Genomic DNA, 17,192 nt, shown 5'->3' with positions numbered 1-17,192 from the left:
GCTGATTGGAGGATTCACCGCCTGATGGAAATCATCATAGCTGCTGATTGGAGGACTCGCAGCCTAATTTTAATCATTACTTGAGGATCTGCAGCCTGATGGTAATTATTATTGTTGATTGTAGTATTCATAGCATGATCACTGTCATTTGGCGGATTGCGGATTCGGTCCTGTTTTTATTCACCATGCAGACGCTGAAGTGTCTGTTTGGCCTGGTTGTTTGCCTTTGGGGTAGAAGTTGCCCACTGGTTGGCTGCCTAAGGACTCTACATAGATATGTAGAATCAAATTTAGCACTTTGTTGAGAAACATGACTTGACCTTTGTATTAGATAAATGTCTGTAAAATGATTTTTTCTTAGTGATTAGGATTTGGGCGAGTCTAACTCATTGGATCTGCTTCGGCAGACTGTCCAGCTCATATCTTATCTCTAAGCTCCATCGTGCTTTCAGCTGCCTCTTCTCTAGTCTGGCTAAATCTGCGCCTCCCTAAAGGAGAAAAAAAAGCCTGGCTCAGTGAGTAGAGCACAGGGAGCCCTGAGGTGGGGTTACGCTGCTGTGTGTCACTGAGCGGTGTGAGAGAGAGAGAGAGGGAGAGAGAGGGAGAGAGAGAGAGAGAGAGAGAGAGAGAGGGAGAGAGGGAGAGAGAGAGAGAGAGAGACCTGATGTTGACTTTAGTATTCCTCCCCCATGTATGGTGGATGGCAAGTAGATAACTAAAACGGTTGTATTAACGTTAACTTGTTAAATAAAGGTAAAACAAACGACAAATACTATAAACCGTAGTACTGCTTGTGATTATTTTAGACAGACAGACAGGCAGACAGACAGACAAGCAGGCAGGCAGACAGACAGACAGGCAGGCAGGCAGACAGACAAACAGGCAGGCAGGCAGGCAGACAGACAGACAGACAGACAGGCTGGCAGGCAGACAGACAGACAGGCAGACAGGCAGGCAGGCAGGCAGACAGACAGACAGACAGACAGACAGACACAGGCAGGCAGGCAGGCAGGCAGACAGACAGACGGAGGAGGCTCTCTTCCACTCCCCTGGATCTACAGCTCTGTCTGACTGAGTGCATGGGTCTGGAGGACCAACGCCCTCATCAGCTCAGACATCAGTGCAGCTTTCTGATTTAACCGTTTCATCAGAGAGGGAGAGAGGGAGAGAGGGAGAGAGGGAGAGAGAGCGAGAGAGAGAGAGAGAGAGAGAGAGAGAGAGAGCGAGAGAGAGAGAGAGAGATAACTGTCATTTATGCTGTTATTGTTGTTGCTGTTTTTTTGTATTGTTTACTATGATTGATTATTGTTACGGTGTGGCAATATGTATTTTGCAATATGTCATGCCAATAAGGCATTTGAATTGAAAGCAATTGAATTGAGAGCGACAGAGCTTCACTGTTTCGTGCCCTGGAAAATCACTGAAACTAAACTAGAGAATGTGGTGGGAAATAAAAAGTGATTGACATTTCCAGTGGATTGTGGAGTGTGAACACTGTAGAATGGAATATTCTGAGTAAATGTCGTGTTTTAAACATAATCACTTTTGATTTTGAAGATAAGAATCGAAAATATGTTAGTTTGTTCAGAGTGGAGTGGTATTTTTCGAAGGTCTCAATGAATGTAACTTACAGTAGCATATCAAATGTGATTTATTTGGTCTCACTTTGTGGTTCAGTGGAGCGAGTTGTAATTTTTTGAAGTGGGAATGTTTATTGATGTGTGTGTGTGTGTGTGTCTGTTTGAGTGTGCACTTGTCTGTGTTTTTAAACTCCCAATTTAGATTTTTACTGACATATATTTTTTTAATAAATTCATTTCAGCTTTTTATTGGGTGACCAAACAGTCCTGGCGGTCTGCACAGTTCAGTCATTAAAACTGTGCAAATAACGAGCACAGCTAGTCAGTAGCTATACTTAGGTAGAGCCATGGTGTGCACAAGCATGCTAACGGTGAGTCACAGATGGCTGTGTAGCATAATGGATACAGAATGGAGCTCATGTATGAATTGCTGCAGTGTACACCCTGCTGTTTAAATGTTTAAAAAAAAATATTCAATTGTGGAAGCTGCTGTGGTTGAAAATAATGAGAACGATAAAATGATCTGGATTCTTTGCCTAGAGCGTAAAAAAAAATGTAAAGAAAATTTTCGATTAAATCTAGGCCAGTGCTTTCATATTTTTGGTATACCTTTGTTTGTAAAAATCTACTAAAAAGGTCTTGCAGAATAGGTGAGCTGCAGGTCAGACATTTTCTGAAAAACACCTCTGTTTTCTGGAAAAACCCATCGGATTTGAAGGGTCGGTTGTCGGACACAATTTTCACGGCTTTTATTCAGCAGTGCATTTTGAAGCCTTAAAATGACCCGGGAGCATCGGTGTTCCCTGAAAGCACAATGCCCCATAAAGAAATACAATGGCATATCGAAAGTGATTTACTTGGTCTAACTTTGATGGTTTAGCACAGTAGGATGAAAATTGTGAGGAACATGGAAAAAATTGAGGAAGCTTACCTTCCACAATCCGAGGTCATGGACATGTTATTTGTGTGTGTGTGTGTGTGTGTGTTTAAACACGATTTCTCAATGTTATAGATGCAGTTGTGGTTTAGCCTATATTAATTCCGTGGTTTTGTTAAAGTTTTTGAGAATACCAAATGGCCCTCTGCTGAGGTAATGGAATTCATGAAGAAAGAGAGCAAACCTAATTTTTCAAAGAATTTTAATAGAGTACAACATTCATTGAAGAGAGCTAGGGAAGGCCAATTTAGCACATTTATACATGGGGTGCTTCATAAATGTTTTCATTACTGTGACAATATCCTAACGATTTAGCGGGGTAGTTTTACTGAGTCATTGCAATTCCACCAATTTATTTCAACATATGCTAAATGCCAATTAAAATCCACGTTTAATTATTTACAAGAATTGCAATTTGCATGCCACGACTACTGGCATGCGCTCTAGCTACACAATGACCGATACAGTATGTGCCTTCTGCCACATTGGCAACCTGATGCATAAGCCTGAGCGTGCAGCCCATCCACAGCTGGCTATGAATAACCGTCCTCTGCCCACAGGTCACTGTCCTTGCCCTCTCCGAGCGCCATGTTGGCAGTAGATGAATCTTACAAAGATGGTCTCACACAACATATACACTCTGCCGTCTCGCTATACCTTTACAGTATATCCTGTTTGGTGTTTGGCAGGCTCTGGTATTGGTGACCTCTTGTTGATTGGTGTTCCCCAACACCGTATGTCATAAAGCTCTACAGCCGCTGTCCAAAGAAGCCTTTGGATGAAATATGTTGCTTTGAACACCGTATTTGCTCATAAAGACACTTTTCTTTCAGAAACGTGAGATTTCCTATACTTTTTTCCATTTGGTTTAGCAGCTTTTCCCTGCTCTCTGAAATTTTACTTTTAACAGAGGAATATACAGATATTTGGAGCAGGTATTTTTAGACAGTCTTTAGAAACTGGAGAAAAACCAGAGGCCTGGAAGCAAGGTAATATAATGCCAATATATAAGGAAAGTGACCTCACTGATCCAGGAAACTACAAGCCTGTCAGTTTAACTAGCATCGCATGTAAAATACTGGTATCTATCATTAGAGACAAGTCAGAATTGTCTCTTTAAAATAACAACTTCCTAAGGGATAGTCAGCATTATCTTTGCAAGGGAAGGTCACGCCTGACACAACTTTTTGTATTCTTTGAATGGCCTGTTCTTGTCATTATGTTATGTTCTATTATGTTATTCTGAGGTGCCAAGACATTTATATCACATTTAAATGGTATTCACAATTAGTCAGTGGCCTTACAGTTACATGTAGTAGACAGCAACATAGTTCTAACACCCCAGTTTTCAAGGGTTGATGTCAGACTTTTTTTTTTCCACAGGCTATAAAGAGACAGACCTCTAAGTGCCATGCTCCTTAACCTTTGAAGATGTTTTAATTATTTTATTTTATTTTTTTGAATTTTTTATTTTATTTTATTTTTTATTTCAAGTCAGGGTTCTCCAATTCCATTGTTTTCAATTGCCAGCAATGATTGTTACGTCGGAACGAGAACGTTCAGTTTATCGCATGTTTGTGACCTCACACCTTAAAGGGTTAAGCACATTCTGTAATGTGTCTTTTTCCCAGCGTGCAGTGCGCGGATTGTTTTGAGTCCGGGGTCCAGGGCTGAGGGAATGCCTCATGCTTTGTAGCTTACTCACAGAAATCACAGCCGATTACAGCTGTGGGATCCAGCCCGAGGGCTGATTGCTTCTGTTGGTTTCATTAGGGCTAATGTGCTGTGTTCATCTAGAGGTGTTTGTTTTCAATGCACTGTTGGTACTGAGAGAGCCTACAAGGTTGCATTAAGGAACCGTGTCCAATCAATTTGAAAAGGACTCGTTTGAATAAGGTGGCTGTCATTGTCATTCCACCTCAGAACGGCAGAATTTATGCTATGAATTTTTAAATTCCACGGTCATGTGAAAATGTTTATAAAAAACCTTCAAGTTCCACTTTAAGTTCTACACTATTTTAAACGTGTTCCTACTGAAAACAAAGATGGCACAGACACAAGAATGGTAGCCTATGCAAATATTTAGAAGTGGGTTTGAATGTTGGCGTCTGTGCTTGACAGTAGAGGCCTTCATGGACCAACCTGGATCTGAATACCCAAGATCCCAGTGAGTCCGGGACCAGAATTTTATCTTTCTATGTAGGTCCTGTTTGGATTCAAGCCATAAGGCTAAGTTTTGTGCCAATACCTGAAAAAGGACCCAGAGTTACCGAACACCCCATAATCATTTTATATGCACCGATTGCACTCCATACACTGCAATGGGGAATCTGCTGTTTGGGTTGACTTAAATGTGTGTTATGCTGATCATTAACATGCATTTTTAATAAAATTACTTTTGGTCAATAAATATTATTGGCGCCCTCATGCACTCAGTTCAATTAAATCATATAAAGAGACTGAGATGCTTGTGTACATGTCACAAATATTATTTTGTATTAGTGTGTTTATCACTAAAGCCACATATCAAATGGTTCAGATCAAGTTGTGTCCACCTGGAGGACCATTGTGACGTCATATTACTCGGCTTATCTAGCTTCACAACCATGTTCAGTTTATATGTGACTGCCGGTTGTTTTCCCTGTATGAAGAGGAAGGCATTTACTTCCATAAACTGAGCTGTGTCCACTGGCTAAACACTGACTCATAAGAAATGTTTATCAATAGCGAAGTGAAGTTGGTACGCCTAGGCCGGATATCTCAGAATGGTATTTATTATGACCAGACATCCAGATTAAATCTGGACAGTCCTGATTTATGAGAGTTTCCTAGGTCCTGACAGGTGTACCATTGTCATTTTGTTCATCTTGATAATTACACTGATGGGAAACATTTGTTTCTGAAAATAAAAAACCTGATATAATGCCGTGAAACTTTATCTTTGCCCTAGTCTACATCAGCCTCGGCACGGTGGTGCATCTCTCAGAAGGCTCGAGTGCGCTTCTCACGGAGATGAAATCTACAGTCAAACATGGCCTCCATAAACTCAGAACTTTTGCGCTTTCATGCTGAAAGCCTATCTGACACACCAGTGCAACAAGATGCATAATTATGGAAGCAGTAGATGTCAGTTTCAAAGAAAAAAAATAGTAGAAAAATCATAATTTTACAGTCTCTCTAGGCTCGTAAAGCTGTATAATATGGCAGAACCTCTGCACCTCATCGGTTATCTTTACTTTAAAGGTATCCATTATTAGGCCAAAGCGTATAATTTGTTATTTTTTAATTGACAGAATGGGTTATCTATTGAATGGGTTTTATGCTGTATATTTTAGCATTTTAAAAACAGGAGATTGCTGTGCAAAAAAAAACTAACAAAAAAACTGTTTGTTTTCTTATGTAATTAACACCTTTGTTCTGAGTCACGACCCCTTCACCATGAAATGCTTAGTGATCAAGCGAAGAAATGAGGCAGTAAAAAAAATATAAAAAATACTCCATTATAACATTATTACTAAGAGCAGTGCTACACAATTCCAGGTCTTATGGGCCACAGTGTCTGCACTCATTTGCTATAACCGTGCACGATACCACCAGATTTCATTCATTATTTAAGTCCTTGGTTCAGGAAGTAAACTCATTAGTGGAACCAGGTGGTGTAGTGCAATACTTGAGTATCTGTGTAGTCCTGACTTAGAGACTTCCACGTTAACATATTGAAATCAGTTTCCACATTAGTTTCTACAGTCACGTGGGCGAGTTGTAATGTGCATCTGTTTCCCTGCCCGTGAGATGTGGGACGTGAAGTGAAGCTCAGTGAGTGGAAGGACTGCAGTGTGGAACCACACTTACCATACCCACATTCAGTCTGCTGGCCTACAGAGAGGCGTGGAGAGATCCATGCCTGCTCCAGCTGCGATGGTCTACAAAGGCATCGGGAAATGTAAAATACGCTGGGACTCTGGGGCTCTGTGATGAATGCAAATCCAGATCTTCCGCATCAGATAAAGGCTAAGACTGCACTCGGTGCTCTCAAACCTCCAAGTCCCCCTGCAGAGCTGAGAGCGAGTGAGTGAGCGAGCGAGGGAAGAAGGGATGGGGAGATGGAGAGGCTGAGAGCACTCTGACGTTGTCAGTCGTGCTGGGCCCCCAAAGCCAACGGGGACTTCTTTTCTGTCAGCGTGGACTCACTGACGACAGGATGTCCTTGTGTTGTAGCGATCTGATAACGCTGCAACAGCGTTGTGGAAACACTGAAACATTAAGAGGTTGCAGAGTCTGCAGCTGCCTTTTTGGTTTTTTTCCCATGTCTGCACGGAAAGGTTTTACATGTCCCATGATGATTTGCTTGGTTACTTCCTGTTATGATGTCACAACTGTCACCATGGTCTGTTTCCATGCAGACACTTTTATGTGATGCATCATCAGGTTTTGATGTAGAGTAGAGTAAGAGCAGAGTAAAGCTTTAATGTCCCCGAGGGGCAATTTGGCTTGCAAACAGCAGTCAATAATAATATGTGTACACTTCTGTGTTTATTTCCAGCGCTGTGCAAGCTTTGTGTACAATTTGTCAAAATATAGCTTTCTTTGCAAATGATCACAGAGCAAAATCTTTATTATAACTTAGCAAAGTTGCAAGTTTTAGAGTTGGACAACTTATGATCTTCTTTAGTCGTCTTTAGTCTCCAATGGGAAAAGCAACACTCAGTTTAACAACTTTTTATGATCGTGTTGACAGAGAAGGTCCCGGGGAATGCCATAAAATTATTTTAAATAAGAAAAAGTTTGTGTTCTCATGGAATCTGGAAATTATTTTTGAAATAATAATAATAATAATAATAAATGTTTCAGCTCCAAGTGAGTGTAATGGAAAACTCCCACACAGAGACAGCTTTAGTGCTTCTATCCTTCATTGCCTGGAATAATAACCCTGATAAGGCCAGATGAGCCACTAATGGCAATAAACAGATGGAACTCTGCACGTGATGAGATTAGCATTAGCATCCTCTCACTCAGCTGATTCTAATGAAAATCAAAGCGAGATCACATAATGTGTTCCACGCATATTTTAACCTTTAGCAGGCAAGTCTTAAAAAAAAAAAAAAAAAACGAAACATTTTGTCCTTAAAATAAAATGTGTAAATCACCGTTGCCCGACTCGCACGTGTGTCTGTGTGCGTGTGTGAGTGCGTGCTTGTGTTGTGTCTGTGCGGAGTGCAGATGACAATTTTCTTGTGTGGATCGGATTTCGGCAGTACGGACATGCTGAATTTTGTTAGCAGGTATTGCAAGGCAAAAGGGATACAGGCACTTGTGATTTGGCGTGAAATGACTTGGGGGCATGTTGTGTCATTTTTGCACGAGAACGCAGCGGTGGCTGGAGTTTCACGCGACACTTCTGGGAAAGAATGAGATGAACTCAGCGATGGACTCTGGTCAAATGCAGCATTTTCCAAAAGTGGAGAGTATTTTACAGTCTGATGTGGTTTTTCTTGTCCTGTGTGATGACGTGACTGAATCTCCCTGCTGCCATCTATTGGGCTACTTTATTAATACACTTTATACACTCTGTTTTATTTACATAATCCGAGTGGGCGTACACATTTTATGAGATTTTTCTTTCATTTTTGCAAGTATGTCTGTGGATCTGTTTGCATACTGTGCTGTACATGTGCATCATTAAAAAAAAGAAAAAAATCATCACATCAATGGGAAAATACAGAGAGGGTTGAATTGGCAGTGCATGTTATGGAAACTATGCACAGAGAAAACTGTAAATATGAACATAATACTTGGTTCTTCAGAGTCAAATACACAAAGAACAGCACGGCTCAATGCATGCTGCATGAAATGATATGTAATTACCAATAATATTAGACTGTGATAACAGAGTAGTGCTTTACCCATTCCATAGCAACATGTCAGCTTTAGGCTTGGAATAATAACAATACTGCCTGTTGTTAATAACAGCACCATACACTAATCCCCCATGTAGTCTGAAACAAAATGTATGGTCCGTTTTTTGAAGATTTCTGCGCTTTGTGAAACAAGTACTATTGGCCATTTGTGCTTCGCAGCTGCTGATTTGTGTTTGTAGTCTGTAATGAGTACCACTGGTGCTGACAGCATTTTTGTCGTTTCTAAGTGATTACGTAATGTGTTGGTTATCCTGACTGCCGCGCTGTAGCTGATGATGGCTTCGGTGGCGAGCCTTTAGCTTGCAAATTATAGTAGTGCTGGTCCTGAGAATTTGTCAGTTTTAACAGCAATTCTCGGCCTCGTTGACCACCATTTCTTTTTCAACGCTAACAGCGACGGTCTAAGTAATAAAAGTCAGCCCAGTAGCGGAAAGCTTCTTGTTTCTGGGTAATAGCGGTGCAGCCGATGAGTGTGCAGTCCGTCATTAACGGAGGTTCACGGGGCAGCGCTGAGTGCTTAGGGCCGGGATCAGGTTCTCCCCCAGGAGAGAAGCTCCAGCCGTCATTACGCCGCGATCAATCAATGTGGCGGCCGCATGATTGACACAGACGGGCTACGCGCGGATAGACTGCCTTCGCCTCGGTGGCAGGGGGCACGGGAGGCTTACTGTAAATCTTCTCACTTACATGCGGTTGTTGGAAGAAAAAAAAAGAGAGAGAGAGAGAGAGAGAGAGAGAGAGAGAGAGAGAAAGGCGCGCCGGCTCGCCGATTCCATCGCGTCGTATCTCATTATGGCGCGCTAAGACGGTAGCAGAGCGAGCGCTAGCGGGTGAGCTGAAGGGAAGGAGGGGACTCGCGTTGAATTAAACGTGGCCCTTTCCGCGGCGCAAACGCGCGGCGCTTCCAGAAACGCCACCGCTCTCTGTTTGATTAAAGCCACCGGGGCGTTGACCTTTGCGGATCATTTATGTTGGCGAGAAGAGAAATAGAAGCTGCCAAGGCTGGGATGCAACCGTGGGATGCAACCGCCTTCAAAAGGCATTAAAGGTAGATTCACGTTGAAATAAATGGCGAAAGGCGAATAATCAAAGCGAATCCGTGCCGAGAAGGCGAGATGAAAGGACTTTTTTTTTTTGCACCTCCGCTGTTGTTTGAGCTTAGCTGGAGTCAACTTGTTTTCTTTGGGAGATATCTGTAAGCGAGAGGGCATTGTACGGCAAGGACACAAAACAAGACTTATTCTCCTCCCTGTCAGTCTGCATGTCTGTCTCTCTGTATGACCTCAGACTGACAGAGAAGGGGTGGGGGTGGAGACAGACAGACTATCATGGTTGCAATGCATTGTTTTGTCGTTGTTCGTTAGCCGAACAGTAGCCCCCAACGGTTGGTGGCACTTCAGGCAATTGGCACCCTATGCAATCAATATTCTGCCTGTGTGTGCTTCCTGTAAGAACGTGCGACTGCTCAGCCTAACTGTGCTCTGTCTGTACGTCTGTCTCTTTCAGCTGTCCTTCAAGTGTCCATCTCACTGAACAAAGCGGAGCTGAGTGTTGGAGAATCCAAATTCTTCACTTGCACAGGTAAGATGCGCCCCCCCCCCCCCCCGCAGGTACTCTGGCAGAAAGTCAGAACAGTCCTCACTGAAGATGAAAATCCCTGTTTACTTTTTAAGACGGGCAGCAGAGGGATCACTTTTAAACTGTCTCAGTCTGATAGTACAGTGATATACTATACACAGCACCGCTCAGTTCAAGTGACATGAATATAAACAGGAACTGGGGTTCAGTGTTCTTTAACCAGGCGATGCGTATCAATCCCCCTGTCACTGCAAATGGAACTGTGGAACGGGACGGCAGTAATGTTGTTGGACTGCGACCAGCAACAAAAGCCGTGGCCCCCTGTTATCTCTTAATGGGACTAGTGGCCCTGGACAGGCTGTTTGTAAGGACACCCGTGGGACGTCCCGGCACAGTGCTGCAGCTGGGACGCTGTCAGAGGGGGGGAAATGGTGCTCTCTGCGGCGAGCTCGCACCCCCCTCTTTCGGAGCGGCACGCTGTGTGGGCGGTCCAGCGGAGGCAGCGGGGGGCGGAGACATCTCTAGCCCCATCGCATATCTGGACCCTCTCATGCAGAACATTTGTGTCTCTGGCAGGGTTGTGTCCTCAGGCCCATCACCTGCAGCTCTCTGTGGTGGTGGGGGGGGGGGGATTATAGAGGAGCCAAGGCTGAATTGGAGCAGAACAGAGAGGAGAGATAGCGGGAGAGGAACGAAATGGATTTGGCTGCAGCTGCGGGTATGGGTGTGGTCATCTCTGGCAGTTTTGGAAAGCTGCCTTTAAATGTAGGGGACAGAAGCAGAGATGGATCTGTAACTTGGTGTGTGTGTGCATACGTGCGTGCGCTCATATGCGTGTGCAACTTCCGCCCTACTGAACTCACTGCTCTGATCACTAAACGCTGGCTGCCATATTTACTGTATTATATGTCTGTGGCTCCTACAATCAATTTCACATTAGTGGGAAAAATGAAAAATTCTGCCTGGCCCTGCCCTCAGTCTTGAGAAGCGGGCCACTGAAAGCACTGAACTCTGCAGCCGTGTACAGGGGCATTCTTTCCTGTTTCCCAATGATGGCACTGATCCCTCAACAAAGTGACCAATGCTGTGGGAGAAAAATAATTCACCCCCCCCCCTCACTCTCACTCTCTCCTCTCCTCCCTCTGCACCTCCTCTCTGAGTCTCTCCCCGTCTCTCTGCTCCGCTCTACGTGCACTTTCTCAGTGGGTCAGTTCCTCTGTTCTTCCTCCCTCCAGGCACACCGGGGAGGTGGTGGGTCACCTTAGGTGACAGACAGAGGGGGTACGTCTAAAGAGAGAGTAATTGGATTAAGCCATGCTTTTCGAATCTCTGGACGAGGCCCAAAGCCCTTAGACTGTCCACTTGCCCGTTTATGCTTCCTGACGGAGTGTATTGAACAAGACACTACATCTAAATGAGAAGAAGGCATCCATAATAAGTCTGTTAGCTTCTCTACTGCGCGACTTCCAGATTTAATACACCAACAATCACTAATGGGATAAAGAGACATTGTTCAGTGAGTACACTCCCTCATTCACATGTTCTCCCCCCCTTTCTCTCTCTCTCACTCCCTTTCTCTCTCTTTGTCTTTGTCTCATACACACACACATGCACACACACAACACAAGTGGGTGCCATGTAAATATCCTTCAAAAAGCAGGGAATGGCAACCATAATAACGCAAAACTTTCCAACAGCGCTGATGCAATTTACCTTAACGTTGTGGTAATAGCAGGGTAACACCGATAGCATGCTACCTCAAGCAAATCGAACATGCTGTGATGTGTTATGTACTGCCTGGATATCGCATCCATAGAAATAACAGAACTTCTGAGGACATGCATTGTAACCCTGGGGAGGGAGGTGGGGGGTTGCGTGTTCCAAGCCTATTGATGGGGTGAGCAGCCGTATTCTGCTCACATCAAGAAATGATCCAATGAGACTCTCCTGTTTACTTTCTGCTTTCCCAAACTCAAAGACACAAGCCGGATTTGTTCAGAGCAGCCGACAGGACCTTTTTAGGGAGGGTGGCAGAAGCACTGACCCCTACTGGTGGGAGGTCAAAATGCAGGTGATTAGTGTACCCCTCCTGCTTGGGAGCTCTGCAGGGTAATGCCCTTGAAATAGCGTGGTCAGGTCTGATGAGCAAGGTGGAGAACATTAGGTGCTTCACTCCACACTAATAGCTGTGAATCACTGAGCAATGGATGTGATTCACCTGCAATGCCAAGCACCCCTTGTACGTACATAGTGTATATCCTGCTCAAATATTTTCAGAGCAATGCATTACCTGGTAAAACCTATGATATTTTATGCAGATTTGGAGAAACAACCTTAGTAAGGATTATCTATGTATCAGTATTTTTCATAGAAGATGCATTCTTGGGATACATTCACAGTCATTTGCAGCTGAAGTTGAACTGTTATTTTGACTGTGACAGAAATAATTGTATTCTGGTGAAGCCAGATTTCTCACACCTTATTAGATATGGGGAGGGTGTTTCGGAGAAGATATAAACGGATATCTTGCCATTCCATTATTCTCTGAGCTAAATTAATTAATGAAGTCCCACCACACATTTACAAACTGTAATTTCTCAGCTCCGGTGTCCCTGTGGAATTGAATCAATTGTCCCAGAGCATTATGGGTAGAAGACATGAACAAAATGTATAAAGGGGAGCTAAATTTACCTCCTATCGGCCTAGGGGCATGTATACACAATAAACCCTGTCCTGCCGCAGGACCCAGCTCACATTCTACCTTTTTCAATATTTCTCTTTTCCCAATTGAGGATTCGGTCATAAACTATTGCAATCTCTGCATCCTTGCCTTGTAATATCCAACCTAGTTTATTTATTGAGACCTATATCTTCCTGCAGAAGTAATATGCTATTTATGGTTGACATTTACAATAAGTGCAATCACAGTGAAAAGCCCAGTGTTAATTCAACTCTTAAGAGTTTATATGAGTCCGATAGGGACCAACATGTGTACTGTAAGAATTTAAAATTGAAGAATTTTACTGTGATAGATTAATAATTTATGATATTTTAAATGTACTTTTTGTTTTAAAATGTTTACATCAAAATTCAGTTCCTGTCCGAAATATATAGTACAGAAAAAACTGGGACAATTCAACACATACGCACGCACACGCACACACACAAAAAGCAATTACAATGAAATATTTCATACCTTTTAAAAAAGCACATTACATAAACCGCTGCATAATTAGCTGCATAATTAACAATGCTGCGTGTGTGTGTGTGTGTGTGTCCGTGTGTGTGAACATTTTTAAGAGCACTATGACAGCTACTAACCAGCTGGTCTGCCATTTTCAATTAGAAAGCTACTCAGCAAGACAGCCTGTGAGAAATAAGGTGAGAGTTTACACATCCATCAGTCCCTGGCACTGAGCTTTCATTTTCCCTGTTTGTAAAAAACCTGCTGGTCTGTTACCTCCAGAGCTAACATTTTGAAGGCTTATATGCATGGTATGAATGAAATAAAAGTGTATGATATTGCAGAGACAAACAATTAATTGTTGTGAAGGTCTGTAATGCAGAGACAACATTACTGTCAATCAAAAGAACAGTAGCAAACATTTATGTACATATTTTTATCCATAAAACAATAAGTCACTGCCTTTATCTGGTGACAGCAAGCCTGCTACCTATTAAGCAGTGAGTGGTGCTGTGTATACTACTGTCTACTATCCAATTAAACTGACAGTATGTCCGTTTCTGTGCAATCAAACTTGGAAACACTATTATAATTTTTTAAAAGATGCAATTACTTTATATATCTTATGAAGATTTACTGAAGTGAAGAAAGAAGTGTATCTTTGTTAACCCCTCCTGTCTAACACCAGACACATTTTCTCTCTTATTGGCACTTCCTGTATGTTATTTCCTGTACTTCCTCCTCTTGTCTGTATGTGATGCGTAATGTAATTATGCATCACACAAAGATAAAAGCTAGATAGATTTGAACCTGCACACTGTGTGCACACTCAAAAAAGAAAAACATCAAAAAAGTTGAAATATAAAAACTGCTTTTATTAAATCGTAAGTGCAAAAAAATAAAAGTGCTCAAGTACAAAAGATTAAAAGACTAGACCGCAGCAAACGTTTCAGTCGAGCGACCTTCAGTCGTGCTTTCAACAAGACCGGTTTAGTTAGCAGTGTGAAAGGATATTGCAGGCTGCAGTTCCAAAGGGTAACAGGTGGAGGCAATGCAACATCGGGGGGAAGAATACTACACTCAGTCATGTGAGGATGGTTAATGTATGACACCGCGTGTGATTATTGGCGCTGTCGCGCTGTCTTTGTTTCAGCCATCGGAGAACCGGTCAGCCTGGACTGGTACAACCCGCAGGGGGAGCGCATCGTGTCGTCCCAGCATCTGGTCCTGCACACAGGGGGGGTGCGTTCCCGGCTCACCATTTACAATGCCAACGTGGAGGACGCCGGGATCTACCGCTGCCAGGCTGCCGATGCCAACGGGCAGACCCAGGAGGCCACTGTGGTGGTGGAAATATACCGTGAGCGTCCCGTACCTCACCCTGTCCCGGCCTTATCCGGGAAAGCGCCACGGTCACTGTCATATCTCATCGTCCTGTTGTGTAGCTGCAATTTTCCAGGCCGAAACAGCAACTAATGCAAAACAAAAAAAAAGCTATTTTGTTGCAAATTACTTCCGAGCTTACTTAGATAGCTACTGATGTAAGCCAAGTACTACTATTAGCCTGTATAAAACGCTAAAAATAAACTTTAGTCATGGAATTTTTTTTCTTCTTCTTCCATTTTCACTCACTGCTAATTATGCTCTCAGTATATAATTATGTGATAATGATGTCTTTGGCCCACTGGTCATTACTGTTATTCACCTGAATGGTTCTGTTTTCTTCCTGAAGAAATAACAATCCCTTGAACATGTATCGTAGTCTCCCACGTGAGCAGTGCTGTGCTCTTTTTTTTAATGTCCCAAGAGGTGGGGAGAGCTGCTTATGCAAAACAAAAATCTAAGTGAGGCTGTTGAAGTTCAGAACTGGTCACTCTCATCCTCCTAATGGAACTTCTCCGCGTTCTACATCTACAGCTCCGTGCAAGAGGACCAGCTGTCACCATAGCAACTGCAGACAAGGAACACCTCTGCAACACAAACATATTGGAACTATTCTGTTCTGTTCATATTAGCTCATTTGTTTGAAGAAATACTAATTATGATAACGACAAATATAAAATATGGCATTACATAGCTGAATCACATCAGTCTATTTTAGTCATGGCAGAGTCAAACATTTACTTATTTGTTTGCTGTACTGGCATGCTTAGATGTTATAAATTCTTTATGAATGCCTTACGTTATGCACCAGGTGTAACCTTGCTATTACTTGTGTAAGTACTAAGTGCTCGCATATGCGATTGCATTTTCTGGGAATTTCAAGGTATTGGAGCAATTCCAAATTCAAATAACTAACCATTGGGAAACTGCTTTAAACACATTTTGTTTCTTTTTTTACACTAAATTGCAATGAATAGTCGCCTTTCCTAATGTTTTACTTGCTTGAAATCTTTTATCGCAAAGGAGATGGCTGTTTCTATTTTTTGTCTGAATGGATTAAATAGGACAGAATTTGGCGTGAACAATAATTTGAGAATGGGACTGCTTCATTTTGAGATGTTATACTAATCTGTTGATATAAATGTGTGTATAATTCAAGCGGCAAAGAGGCAGCTGTTTATATTGAAGTAAGGATAAGCAATGGCAGAAGTTGCTAGCTCTTTCAGATGGCCCATTATACAAATAGGTATACACTACAGAGCGGATGTGTAATGCTGATGTTTTTCCTTCTAAAAGCTGAGTAAAATGTGAAGGAAAGAGAACCAGAAATCAGGTAGAAGAAGGCATTGAGAAGATGCAGAATTATTTTAAGACCTTGAAGAGCATGAGAGAAAACCTACATTCTGGAGGGTTGTCTTTCTACTGTCAGTCACTAAGAACATGTGGATTGTACCTACGGTGTGTTGATATGCAAATCGATAAGGAGGATGTTTTATTTAATAAAGTTAATTATTAAGCACAGAACAGAGATTTCTAAAGCTCAAAATATACACTTGTACTGATCCAAGATTAGCTGAAGCCATCCTAAACCTTAGTTTTGCAGCTTGAACAGGACCTATATTATTATGTAGTATATAAGTTGTATGCAGTGTAAGCATGTACGTTTGTGTAGGCCCAAAGGTGAGATGATCTTACCAGGCACTCTACTGGGGCATTATGGGTAATGTTTACCATGTTCTCCCTTTGACATGGTCACAGAGAAGCTGACGTTTCGGCACGTCCAGTCACCACAGGAGTTTCGGCAGGGGGAAGTGGCAGAGGTGGTGTGTGAGGTCATCAGTTCACCGGTGCCCATCATGTCCTGGTTCTACAACGACATGGAGATAACTGACCAGCACTACAGTAAGGCTGTGCCAACCAATCAACTGCATGGATGTCAAAGTGCAGTACACTCTGAGAGGTTGTGGTGTTTCCTGAAACCGATTTATCAATATCTAAATAGACAAATAATTAAATCAAGCAATAATTATCATTGAAATCACTGCTGAGCACGAAGGCAAATCTAGACCTTAAACTGGCTGCAGTTCCACTTATAATTTATAAATATCATAATTTTAATCATGAAAACATTTTGGGATACTCAAGAAACCGGGGAATCGTGCGCATGTATTCATGCTGCAGTCGCTCAGAGCTTCTGATTGCCCTTAGAGTGACGGCTGCTGATTGTCTGTTTGTCTCCGTCTGTGTTACTAATGAGGAGACTGTGAATGGCCCTTTTATGCAATCAAACAGACCGCACAATAAACAGAGTGCGGCTTTCCATTCGCCCGACCTGCGTCAGGTGACGGTGAGCCTTGTTAAAGACATCTTCACTTCACTCCTGTTGTAACACTGCGAGGAGAACCAATCAGCGTGTCTCCCTGCCAAGAGGGAGAGTTCTTAAATAAATAAAAAAACTAAACAAAATAGAGCTTGATCAGAGTGCCAGTGTCAGTTCACAGCCACTCAGCAGTGCATTACAGTACCTGTACGGATTAATTATCTTTGTACTTCATTCCCTCAGTACCACAGATGAAAAGATGTTGATTCCTTACGGTCTGATGAGGATCTTT

The 17,192-nt window shown here is 42.5% G+C and overlaps 1 protein-coding gene across 10 annotated transcripts in view; it reads left to right on the top strand.

Annotated features, from left to right (window-relative positions):
- LOC135241228 (neural cell adhesion molecule 2-like) overlaps positions 1–17,192 on the top strand; it is a 258,308-nt gene that overhangs the window by 175,963 nt on the left and 65,153 nt on the right. For 9 of the 10 annotated variants that reach the window (XM_064311446.1, XM_064311445.1, XM_064311450.1 and 6 more), the window contains exons 2-4: positions 9,942–10,016; positions 14,351–14,557; positions 16,339–16,482. In XM_064311446.1, coding sequence (XP_064167516.1) covers positions 9,942–10,016; positions 14,351–14,557; positions 16,339–16,482 — 426 coding nt within the window. Of the gene's footprint in view, positions 1–9,941; positions 10,017–14,350; positions 14,558–15,114; positions 16,039–16,338; positions 16,483–17,192 lie in introns of those variants that run through there. The other variant, XM_064311451.1, reaches the window with a different exon arrangement.

The sequence above is a fragment of the Anguilla rostrata genome, chromosome 15 (genome assembly GCF_018555375.3).
Source record: "Anguilla rostrata isolate EN2019 chromosome 15, ASM1855537v3, whole genome shotgun sequence".
Classification (NCBI taxonomy): domain Eukaryota; kingdom Metazoa; phylum Chordata; class Actinopteri; order Anguilliformes; family Anguillidae; genus Anguilla; species Anguilla rostrata.
The sequence above is the reverse complement of the archived record's forward strand: the minus strand, read 5'-3'. Positions and strand labels throughout refer to the sequence as shown.